Consider the following 12,039-nt stretch of genomic DNA (forward strand, 5'->3'; position numbering starts at 1 on the left):
AGGAAATTCTTCATTTTATTTCCACTCAGAATCATCAAAAGGATCAGTCCCTGCCCTCCCTCCCCTAGATGTAGCCCCTCCCCAACACCTTCACAAACACTGATTTCCTCCCAGAGCTAAAATGAACACCCAGTCACCAATCGCCGGGATCCCACCCCCCCTGCCCACCTCCCAGTCTACCTGCATATTCACCTGCTCTGTGAACTTGGCCGCCTCTTGGCTTCCAGTCCAAATACACTTCCCCAAGGTCACTTGGCTTGCTTTTTGCTTATATTGTAAGCAGGGGGCCATTCCTGAAACCCTCCCTGCCCTAGTCCCCAGCTGGCTTTCCTGTCCTCAGCTGCACATTCATTCTGCCCTGCTTCCTGGCCTCGCTTCCGTCTGAAAGGCCAGGTTTGCAAGCTCTCCCCTGCTCCACAGACTCCCTGCAGGCCCCAGGCCCTCAGCTGTTACTTAAGGAGTGGAGATGTTGGCTGAGGCCAAACACTCCATGATTCTGGGGAGGGAGAAGGGGATCGGGTTCAGAAATGGACAGGAGAGGAGACAAAGGGAAAGAGGGTGGGGGGAGACAGACCAGGGGATGATGGGAGAGACCCTCCTACCTCAGCCCCAGAAACAGAAGCGAGCTGGAGCTGAAGACCAGTGTCCCTTCTCGCCCAAAGCCCCTGCTCCTCTAGCTGCTCCGGGTCCTCTGGCTTCGAGCCTTATACACCTCAATGAGCAAATCCTTGACGTATTGGATCTCGCGCTCTACTGACTCAGCCCTCTCCCTCAGCTCCCGGTTTCGTGCCTCCAGCCCCTGGCACTCGCCCTCCAGGGCCTCGCCCTCTGCCCGCTTCCTCTGGCGGTACCTCAGAGCCGCTGACTTGTTCTGGTCTCTCTTCTTTTGCTTGCGGTCCCCTCGAGTGGTGGCAGGATTGGGGTAGGGGGCCGGGCGAGAGGGCAGAGGGGGAGGGGGAGGGGGCTGCTGTGGTGGGGGCAGGGGCGCCAACCCTGAGTCTCCCTGCCCAGTCTCACTGCGGCAGTAGATGGCCAGCAAGTCAAGGGTATCTAGGGCAGGGGGCTGGGGGAGGTCAAAGGTGGGGATGGGGAGTGGGAGAGGGAGGGACGGTGCTGAGGGTGGTGGCTGTGGTGGTGGGGAGGATGGTGGGAGGAGTGGGGCATCAAGGAAGAAGTCTTCCATCTGTTCCAGCTCCTTCTTGAGGAGAGAGGCCATGGCTTCCAGGTCAGGTGGGGGTGGGGAAGGTGGGGGGAGGGCACCTGGGGGCAAGGGGGGTTCCAGGGGCAGGAGGGCTGTAAAGTCCACCCGCTCAGTCATCCAGTCAGAGAAGCCGTCACCTGGAGGATTGGGGGAGAGACATAAATATCCTTGAGCTCCTGGTCTTCCACCTAGCCTGGTGCTCACTCACGCCTGTTTCCTTCATGCCATGCATGAAGTGAAACCACCAAGCAGCCCACCAGTCAACCCATCAATCAATGAATCATCATACCATTCACCAAATCAACAAACCAGCCAACAAACCAAACATCTAACCAACCCGTTAACCAACCAATCAACTACCCAGTCAACCAACTTAACCACCAGCTGGCTAATCAACAGACTGAATCAGTCAACCAACCAGTCAACCCATTAAACCAGTCACAGTACCACTCAACCAACCAATGACCCAAACAACCAAAGTCAACCAGACATTTCTTCAACCATTCCAACATCCGCTTTACTGATTACCCTATGCCTGTAGTTTGACTTACTATTTTTAAAGGGCAAACTAGACCACACACACAACAGAGACTGTTTCATTTTTAATTCATTAATTATTGAGAACCCACTATGTGCCAAGCATTAGGGATAAACTAATGAATAAAATAACTTCTACCCCAGAGCCTCTTGGGATGCTGTTTCCTGATAAGCTCTTCCCTTGAGTCTTTTCATGGCTTATTCCTTCCCCGCCTTTAGGCCCTAGCCAAAAAATTTCCGATGTGTTTCCTGGCTATCCTCTCTAACCTAGGACGCTGTTTTCATTTTCCAGCTCAGCTACTAAGTGTTTCCCACTTATCCCAACCCATCATCACCTAATTTGTCTTCCATCTGCCTCCCAATAGAGTGTGAGTTCTAGGAAGGCAGGGATTACATCAGTCTTGTCTCAGCTCTATCCCCCAGCACCTAAAGTAACCCCTGGCACATTGCAGGTACTCAATAAATATTTATTGAATGAATCAATGAATTCTTCTCCCTTGCCCCCATGCTGCACCTCCATTCCCCACCTGCCCTTACCTGCCAGGGGCTCTCCTCCCCCTGGGAGCCCGCCCTCCAGGGCTCCCCCAAGGATTTCATAGGGGCCCAGGGGGGCAGGGGCCAGGGGGAGTTTCCCATAATCTACGAGCCAGCCCAGCCCGCTAGCTGGGAGCAGGGCCCTGTCCAGCTCCAGCCCCAGGGTCGCCAGGAGTGACATGGCTGCAGCAGAGGCTCTGGGCAGGGGTGGCAATGAGGAAGGCTGAACCAACAGCTGGAAGGAGGCTCTGGAGGTTGCTCAGCTGGGCAAAGACAGGCACCAAGGCGAGAGTGGAAGACCTACAAGTAAAACAAAAGGAGGTAGTGTCAGAGGCCATCCTCATCCACCACCAAAGTCGCAGAGAAACCAAGCCACAGCTCCACGTCCCCAGGGTCCTCCCTTGCACTTCCAAATGGACTCCACACTGCACCTTGCCCTATCGGAATTCTAAATCAGTGCTTTCTTTCCCCAAATCTCTGACTCCCACATACTCCCAAGGGAATTCTCTTTAGGTTCCCAGTTACTTTTCTTTAGAATTCCCAAGCTCCATGGGGCACTTGGGTGGCTCAGTGCCTTGAGCCTCTGCCTTTAGCTCCGGTCACGGTCCCAAGTCCTGGGATCGAGCCCCGCATCGGGCTCTCTGCTCGGCGGGGAGCCTGCTTCCCCTCTCTCTCTCTGCCTGGCTCTCTGCCTACTTGTGATCTCTCTCTCTTTCTCTCTGTCAAATAAATAAATAAATAAATCTAAAAAAAATTAAAAATTTAAAATTTAAAAATTAAAGAATTCCCAAGCCCCACTCCTTCTAATGCAGAAACCTAATTAATGGTCTCCCAAGGGAATTTCCACTTCATAAAAAATTCAATCCCAGGAGAATTTTCTTCTAGCCACACCCCTTCCTCTAAGCATTTCCTTTAGGCTCCACCTCATCCCAAGAGGCCAGCTCAAATTAGTTCCCAGGGGAATTCCCCCAGCCCTAGCCCTCCACTAATGTGGTTTATCTACCACGTTCCGCGGTTTCCTTTGAAAATTGCGATGACCGCCCAGTCCCGCCCAAGTCTCGCCTCTATTTACCTTAGCCCCACCCCTTCGCGATGACTCCCCAGAGGCCCCACTTTTTCTCCGATCGAAACCCCACCCTTCAGTTAAATTAGCGTGACCACGCCTCCTATCGAAATAGGCCCCACCCCAAGCCCCACCCTTCGCTGCAGCAGTTTTCCTAGTTCCACCCCCTTCCTAACCCCTAGTCTCTAAGCCTCCCCTCTGCCCTGTCAATCTAAGTCGGCCCCAGCCACCGCCCCAGCAGGTGCCTGAATGAAACATAAATTGTGCTATGCGCCTGCGCAACGTGGAGCCGGGAGAGAGGAAGAGGCGGGCGGAAAACCCGGCCCTCACCCCGACCCTTCCACGCGCGGCTCTCTCGCCCAGGGCCAAAGCGCATGCTCCGCTACCGATCCAACTGCTGTCACACCTACGGGGGTTGTGGGACTCAGTGCGCGTGTGCGGCTGCTTACTGTCCGCCCTTCACAGAAAATTACGGGCTCTGGTGGGGTTGTGCACGTGAGCAACCGCTCGCGGACAGACTCGTTGACCCCTCCCCGCTTGGGGCTAGTGCGCAGGCGCACCTGCACGCAGACTGTCTTCAAACGCCAACATTCTCCCAGAGAGCGCACCCTCCCCCATCGGGCCGAATGCGCATGCTCGGCCACGTGCCAACGGCGCGTCTTTCCCCTTCTGCGCCTGCGCGACCGTGATTCCTCATTCTCGTCTCCCCCCCTCCCCCGACTGGTCGTGAAGGCCGCGAGCTTCGAAAGGGCGGGAAAGGCGGTTGGAGAGGGAGGGGCGAGCGGTTACTCACTCCATGGCTGCGGAAAGGAGAGGCGGCGGCGGCCTCCGCTGAAGAAAAGAAGGCGGTAGAGAAGAGCGCAAGCGCGGTAAGCGCGGAAATGGGCCGGGACACGGAGGGGGTCGCGGCTACAGAGCCATAGCCGGGGCTACGCGGGCGGAGAGGGCGTCTTGGTAGCCTGAGAAGATATTGTGATCTGAGGACGGGGAATGAGGCGGCCGCGGGGACTGGGGACAGATATACCGAGGGTGGCGCAGCACGGCCCGCCCGCCCGGATCCTTCCGCGCCCCGCCCCGCGTGGCCCCAACCGGGAGGCGGGCCTAGCCCCTTCCTCTCCGGGATCCTGGGATCCGGGCCCCTCCCCACCCCAAAAGTGTAGCCTTTTTCTCTCTGACTTGGGGATCCAGTCCCGTCTTCGTTCCTACCCCTGGGGTTCCGGCCCCCTCCTCCTGATCCGGGGTGGGTGGCCTTTTGCTCCCTCTGACTCTGGGGTTCTATTCTCTGTCTCTCTGACTCTAAGGTCCAGCCCCCCCCCCCGATTCTGGGGATTCGGTCCCTGTTTTGTTTTGTTTTGTTTTGTTTTTGAGACCTGCACCAGTTCACTTTTCGTTTCGTTAGCCCCGCTTCCCGAATTTCCGGCCTGCCACATGCTAGTCTCCGTCCCCCAACCGCCGCCCCACGCTGAGAACCGTTTTTGTGGGTTAGACTCTGGTGTGAGTCACAATGAGACCGCGCGCGCCGTTCAAATCTCCGACCCGCGACGGTGGCAAATAAGTTCTGTAGTCTCGTAGATCGGGAACTACATACAAAATGAGGAAAATAGTTGACTCTGCCTGGTGAAAGTCAAATAATTCGATGCCTGTGAAACCCAGAGCCGTGCTCTTATGTGCCTGTATGACGTATTTTATTTTTAATAACCCCACCCCTTCCTGGGGGTCCAGTTTGGGGTCCAGTCTCAACTCTTCCTCCAGCCCTGGCAAGAGCCCCAGACGTTGGACCATCCAACCCTGCTGGTAGATCATTCTTGTGTCCTCTTCACTCCTTCAGGGCGTCAGTTAATTGCCAGCCATCCCCACTTTTCCCGGTTCCAGATGGTGGACGCTCAGCAGCATTGGCGGTGCGCGGTTGCAGGGAAACAGGCATCATCACCCTCTCTCTTTTCTCTATCCTCTGCCCACCTCCCATGAGCCCTTCTTCTAAGCTCTCATCCGGAATTCCTTTCAGAGGGTCCTCTGTTTCACTTCTCCCCCACTGGATCAGTTTACCAACCATGCCCAAAATAGGGAGATGTGCACTGCCCTTTACTAAAAGAGAGGGGGCTTCCTGACCATTCCCTCCCTGTGTTCTAGCCCTTCCTGTAGCCCAAGTGGGTGTGGGTCTTTGCTTCAGAAACCCCTTCATTTCCCATCTTGTATCTGTCCACAGCAGGACACCAGGACTTCAGCTTAACATTCAGTGTGGCTGAAGAGGTGGAGGAACCCTTATCTTGAGATTGAAGATATGCAGGCTTCTGTTCCATGCAGGAAGTCTTGAGATCTGACTCCTCTCACTTAGAGCACTTACTGTCCACTCTGCCAGAATTTGGGGACTTGACCTATAGGAGCTAAGTTATTACCTAGGCAGGATAGAGTAGTGGTTAAGCACAGATTCTGGCACCAGGTTGTTAGGTTCAGACCTTGACTCTACCCGACTTATTAGGTTGCTGGCAATTTCTCTCACTTCCCTGTGCCTCGGTTTCCACAAATAGTACCAGAATAAACGATGGAGTTCAGTTAATAGAAACATAGCAATATACACGGTGGTTAACAGCGGTTGCTTCTTGGGTGGTCTTCTGAAAAGATCTTTTAGCATGTAAACGTGAACAAGGTATTTTTTAAGTGAGTTTTTATTTTGGAATAATTTTTTTTTAACAGAAAGGTTATAGAGATAGTACAGGGAGCTCCCATATACCCCTCATCCAGTCTTCCCCATTGTTGACTCTTACATTACAGTGGTACATTGGTCACAACTGAAGACCCCACATCGGTGTGTGCTTTTAAAGTGCTTGCTTTATTCTGATTTCACTAGTTGTTCTTAATGCTGTTTTTTTGTTCCAGGATGCTATGTCACATTTAGTCATCATGTCTCCTTAGCCTCCTCTGGTGTCTGCAGCGGTTTCTCAGACTTTGCTAGGTTTTTATGACCTTGGCAGCTTTGAAGAGTGCTGGTTGGTTATTCTGTGTAATACCCCTCAATTTGGTTTTGTCTTAAGAGACTGGGATTATGGGTGTTTGAGAGGGTGGCCAGGTAGAATATTTTTTAGTAACTGGAAATGAACTTGCTTCGTGTGGGAATCCTGTTGCCAGCTACATGCCGCTTATGCTGACTGAGGAGACATTGGGGCAGGGACACTGGTCCTCCTGTCCCAGCCCCTTGCACCTTTTTCTCTCCCTAGCTGTTGGATCTCCCCCAACTCAGCCCTGGTATCAGCTCAACTGATTCCTACTGAGTGGGTGCCAATTAGCACCCTTGGGTCCCTAGCCTTTTCCGGTGTATCCTAATTTGTGGGTGGTGGGTCATCAGTGGCTACCTTTGAGCCCAGGTCTTGGCATCCTGAGCCTTCTGTGCTTACTCTTGACCCAGACCCATGGCACTTCCAGGACTCAGATGCCTCTTCCTCGCTCAGCTTGCAGAGTGTCCCTGGGTTCAGGTGCCCCAGTTCCTTCAAGTCCTGAACTGGGAGCATGGGTGGGGCTTGGGGACTCTTTTTCAGTGCGGAGGAGCCAGGCTTGGGGAGTGAGGTGAAAATTGCAGGCAGGTTGCATCACCCAGACTCTTTGATGGGGAGGGGGAGTGGAGGGGATTCTCTGGGGGCCCTGGCTCACCTGGCAACAGTTCCTGGTTAGCACAGCCCTAGAGCCCTGAATTGGAAAGAGATGGGGACAGGGGGCGCCTGGAGAGCAGCCACCTGTGCAGGATCCTGTATATCTGAGAAGGGGCCGCTGATTGCAGAAGTAAACCTGCTTGTCTTGCAATGGGCAAGACTGGGGTCCCAAGAGCTGAAGAGGGTTGTGCGCAATCACAGTGCTAGTTAGAGCCCAGGCCTCTGCAATACTGCACAGCTTCCAGGGCCCTACAAACCCCAGGGAGAGCCTGTTTTCCCTCAGATCTATGAAGTCCCTGACCCCCAGCCTAGGGCATAGCCCGCTGGGAGGCCACCTCATCCAGACCTTCACTGCAGGTTTGCTGCAGCTCACAGTTGCCAAATCTATTGATTCCGACCTGTTCCTCCCCATCTCCCCTATGCTAGTGGAGGCCCTCCTCACCAGCCACCCCTCGCTGGTTTCCCAATCAAGCTGACAGCCTGGCATGATGGAAAAGGGATAGAGTTTGCATCAGATGGACCTAGATTCTTTCTGAAGAGGCACTAGGGCAGGTACCTGGGTCATGCAGGTGGTGGTGGGGTGGGGGCAGGAGGCGGAGGCGGACGTCCTAGCAAACAAGGGCAGGAAGGCCAAGGCCATCCCAGCTGGGGAAAAGGCAGTGTAGAGGCCAGGCATGTACAGCATCGATCTGCCACGTGGCCCAGTAGCTTCAGAGCCCTTCCCTGCTCCCGTCGTGTGTCACTGGGCAGAGGCGGCCACAGGTCTTCCAGCCTAGGTAGGTTTCACGCTGCTGCACCAACTCCAGCACCTCAGCCATCTTCTGTATAGGTTTCCTGTGGCTTCTGGAACATACCATTGTAAACTTAGTGGCTCAGAGCAACAATATTTATTCCCTTTCCATTCTGAAGACTGCAGGTCTAACATAGGTTCACAAGGTTGTGTTCCTTCTGGAGGCTAGAGGGGAGAATCCATTTTCTTGCCTTTTCCAGAGGTGGCTGTCCTCCTGGGCTCATGGCCCTTTTTACATTCCTCTGATCTTTGCTTCCATCATCTCCTCTCCTGTTTTCTCCTTTGAAGATCTTGCCCTTTAGCTTACCAAGGCCCTTACAGTTACATTGGGTCTTACCCAGATAGTCCAAGATAATGTTTTCATCACAAGACCCTGAATTTAGTCATATCTGCAAACCCCCTTTTGCCATGTAATACATTCACAGGTTTTGGGGACTGCGATGAGGATCTCCTTGGAGAGCCAGTGTCCAGCCTGCCATACCTCCCTTTAGGAGCCTGTTTTCTCATCTAGGAGATGAAGGCTAGGGTCAGTCCTAGGGTGCCCCTGCCGGTGCCCACCGGGACTAGCTATAGGAAAAGGACCAGGCAAACTGAAGGTGATTGACCACATAGTGCCCTAGAGCTCAGGATGCCATCACTTACAGCTCTGTGAGCTCCAGCAGGATACTATGCTGCAGTGGCCTCGTCGCTAAATTGAGTACAGTAACAACCCTCAGAGGTCAATAGATGAGGACCAAAGAGATGATACATGAAAAGACGTAGGACTGTTCCTGGCTCAGCGAGTGAGCCACCTCTGCAAACCCAAAGGCCGTGTGTCAGGGAGAGGCCTGCAAAGCCCCCGGCACCCAGAAGGCATAGGTGTGGCTCAGGGGTGGCCCAACTTGCTGGGTAGCAGTACTGGCCCGGCGGTGCAGAGCTCCCGATTGTACAGAAGTTGAAAATCCAGCATTTTTTGTAAGATACAGTTCTAAAAGGTTGGCAAGTAATTGAGAGAAACCCTAACAAACCATGAGTGTGGAGAGACTCTCAGACTGCAGGTTGTCCCTGACCTTTGGTTCCGTAATATCCCCTCACCCTCAGATCTGTAATCCTCTCTGCCTTGAGCAGAGAACCAAAGGAGCCAAGTACTCCTCCTTCCAGAGTTGCTGACAATTTGGACCACACCTCTCCCTGCTGGACTGATCCAAATTTGAGGAAGAGTAGGGCCTTGTTCAGACCCAGTCCCATCCTGTAAAGTCAAGAGGGCTTGGGGTGCCTGGATGGCTGAGTGGGTTAAAGCCTCTGCCTTCGGTTCATGTCGTGATCCCAGGGTTCTGGGATCTAGCCCCTCATCCAGCTCACTGCTCAGCAGGGAGCCTGCTTCTTCCTCTCTCTCTGCCTACTTGTGATCTCTGTCAAATAAATAAATAAAATATTTTTTAAAAGGGGGGGCTGTGTCTGGGGGGAAGTAGCGAAGCAGGTCCCAGGAATTGTCCTTGAGGGTTGGGTGCCTAACACAGAGGGGCTGTTGTCTTACTACCCTGTGTGTCCCTTATCAACTGGCTGTGCCTCCAGCTAGAGGCCACCAGGAACACATGTAATTGAACAACTTGGGTTTCTTGCTGTTGCAGCTAAGGAGCTACGCACCGTTGGGGCGCTAAGGGCATCTCAAGAAGTGGGTATTAAGGAGGACTTAGAATGGCAGCTGGGTTAAGTTCAGTAACTTTGGAGAGGAATGAGCAGAGCTAATGCTGTGGTTAATATGAGAATCACCCGTTAGCGCTGAGCCAGGAAGGGGAGGTTGGTCATTTTTATGCTTTGGACAATGTTTGTGCTTTTGACTGTGTTGAAATATGATTCCACAGTGGTCTTGCACCACTACAGTCAGAATGGCCCTGCCTGATGTTGGTATCCTCTGGAGTTGCTCTATTTGACTGGAGCATGCCAGGACCTGGCTACCAGGGCTGCTTTCCCTTTCTCAAAGCAAACCAGCTCATCCTTCCAAATGGGGGAAAAGAAGTGGAAACCCCCTGCCATGGGGTGGGCCACATGTATAGTTCCCACTGGGTGACTTGAACACAGAGGAAGGAAGCAGGACCTGAACCCTGCCAGTACTCCTGGGATGGCCAGTAACGGTGGGAGCTGAGGGGAGCAAGAGAGAGAGGGGCAGAGGCAGGGGGCCATAATGGCCCCCATGCTTCTCAGGTGCCCCCCACACATGTGGGGACTGCCCCTGGAGAGCATTGGGTCAGCACCAGCAGAGCCTCCCTTTCAGTTCAAGAGCCCTATGCCCTTCTCTTCTTGCCCCTGCGCAGACTGGGAACAGATTCCACAGGCAGGAACGGGAAGAGCAGCTGATCACTCCCCCTTCACTCTGAGCCTTCAGGAGTCTCGCCTATAGCTGGAGAAGGTGGACAGCACTGAACTGGATTCAGAGTGAAACACAGGTCTGGAAGGTGACAGACATGCCCAAGCTGTCCTTAGAGAATGGGAAGGAAGTATTAGATATGGCACGTGATGGGGGTGGGGTGGAAAAGTCACATTGGAGATGCTCACGTGTAGTTAGCTCAGCTCTGGAATCGGACAGCGTGGGTCAGTACTGACTACCTGTGTGACTTTGGGTAAGTTACTGAAGTTCTCTTGACTTTAGTTTGTATGTCTGTGAAATTGGGTCATGAACAGTTCCCACCTCATAAAGATGGGAGCCAGTGCAGGTAAAGCATTGCAAACAGCCCAGCACATAATCTCCAGAAGTGTTAGCATGGGAAGTGATACCTAGAGGCAGGTTGGGGCTGTGATTGGTTTCTGGTTCTCAGAGTCAAAGCTACTCTTCTCCCCCACCCCCAACTTCTGGTGGCTTTCACCTGGTCCCCAGAGAAACCATCTTCATGGCAACGGTCTCTGCCACAGCCCAGCCTGGACCTTTTTCTCCCTCACCAGTGACATCACTGCCTCTCCCCTGAGATGCTAGTGTTGATTACAGGGAGTGAGGCTGGGAAGGGAGCACAGATGAGTGTGATTCTACAAAATAGAATTTTATAAAATCCCACCTTGCGTACTCTTAGGTCCCTCTCTATCTGACCCCCCATGCCCAGCTGCATTTCTCGGGGAGCCCCTGAGGGGCTTAAAGCTGACAGAAGCATTTCAACTCCAGTCTCCTTCCCATGCCAGTTTCACTTGTCCCCAGAAGAAAGCATGATCCTATCTTTGGAAACTTCTCTGCCTAGCCCCTGCCCTCTAGGACTGAGCCTGGCCCCTGCTCACCTCTGTAACCTCACTTCTGCCTTCTCAATCCCTTCCTGCCACCCATGCCCGGTTGGTCTGTTTATTAGTTTTATTTTGAGGTATTGTATAACACACCTCCATTTATTAAAGTGTACAATTCAGTGGGTTTTAGTACATTCACAGAGTTGTGCAGCCGTTACCACAATCTAATTTTTGGAACATTTTCATCATTCCCCAAAGAAACCCCGTTTCCCATATCCGTTAGCTGTCACTCCCTGTTCCCTCCCTTCCCTCAATCCCAGGCAACCACTAACTTGCTCTCTGTCTCTAGTTTTGTCTATCCTGTTCTGGACATTTCATATAAATGTAATAACGTCATAGATGGTCTTTTATCTGGCTTTGAAGCTTCATCCATTTTGTAACATATGTCAATACTTCATTCCTTTTTCTTTTTTTTTTTTTTTTAAGAAGGAGAGAATCTTTTCCTTTTTCTTTTTTTTTTTTTTTTTAAGATTTTATTTATTTAAGAGAGCACATGAGCAGAATGTAGGGCAGAGGCAGAGAGAGAAGCAGATTCCCCATTGAGCAAGGAACCTACTTAGAGCTCAATCCCAGGACCCTGAGATCATGACTTGAGCTAAAGGCAGATGCCTAACCAACTGAACCACCCAGGTTCCCTGAGAGATAGAATCTTAAGCAGGCTCCAACTCCAGTGTAGAGCCTCATGTGGGACTTGATCCCACAACCCTGAAATCATGACCTGAGCCAAAATCAAGAGTTGGTGGACACTCGGGGCGCCTGGGTGGCTCAGTGGGTTAAGCTGCTGCCTTCGGCTCAGGTCATGATCTCAGAGTCCTGGGATCGAGTCCCACATCGGGCTCTCTGCTCAGCAGGGAGCCTGCTTCCCTCTCTCTCTCTCTCTCTCTCTGCCTGCCTCTCTATCTACTTGTGATTTCTCTCTGTCAGATAAATAAAAAAAAATCTTTAAAAAAAAAAAAAAGAGTTGGTGGACACTTACCTGACTGAGCCACCCAGGTGCCCCAAATACTTCATTACTTTTAAAAGC

General features: G+C 52.6%; 3 protein-coding genes across 5 annotated transcripts in view; 2 read left to right on the top strand and 1 right to left on the bottom strand.

Moving 5' to 3' along the window:
• Positions 1–4,268, bottom strand: ATF5 (activating transcription factor 5). The gene is made up of 3 exons (XM_082710240.1): positions 4,129–4,268; positions 2,276–2,572; positions 1–1,338 (listed from the first exon to the last, which is right to left on the bottom strand). Exons 2-3 carry the CDS (start codon positions 2,451–2,453, stop codon positions 674–676), a joined length of 843 nt encoding a protein of 280 aa, XP_082566366.1. The 5' UTR covers positions 2,454–2,572; positions 4,129–4,268; the 3' UTR covers positions 1–673.
• The window catches only part of NUP62 (nucleoporin 62), a 24,638-nt gene continuing 16,217 nt past the window's right edge, over positions 3,619–12,039 (top strand). Inside the window, exon 1 of one of the 2 annotated variants that reach the window (XM_082710231.1) lies at positions 3,619–4,204. The gene's annotated coding sequence lies outside the window, so the exon portion shown is untranslated. The remainder of the gene's footprint in view (positions 4,205–12,039) is intronic. The other variant, XM_082710232.1, reaches the window with a different exon arrangement.
• The window catches only part of IL4I1 (interleukin 4 induced 1), a 37,571-nt gene continuing 29,647 nt past the window's right edge, over positions 4,116–12,039 (top strand). The window contains exon 1 of one of the 2 annotated variants that reach the window (XM_082710223.1): positions 4,116–4,204. The gene's annotated coding sequence lies outside the window, so the exon portion shown is untranslated. Of the gene's footprint in view, positions 4,205–8,226; positions 8,235–12,039 lie in introns of those variants that run through there. The other variant, XM_082710227.1, reaches the window with a different exon arrangement.

This window comes from Mustela nivalis (assembly GCF_964662115.1).
Source record: "Mustela nivalis genome assembly, chromosome: 18".
In the NCBI taxonomy this organism is placed as follows: Eukaryota; Metazoa; Chordata; class Mammalia; order Carnivora; family Mustelidae; genus Mustela; species Mustela nivalis.

Coding starts and splice junctions, on each gene's coding strand:
- ATF5 (XM_082710240.1), bottom strand. CDS start 2,453: ATGTCACTCCTGGCGACCCTGGGGCTGGAGCTGGACAGGGCCCTGCTC. Junction 1,339..2,275: donor GGGAGGAGAGCCCCTGGCAG/GTAAGGGCAGGT, acceptor CCAATCCTCCAG/GTGACGGCTTCTCTGACTGG.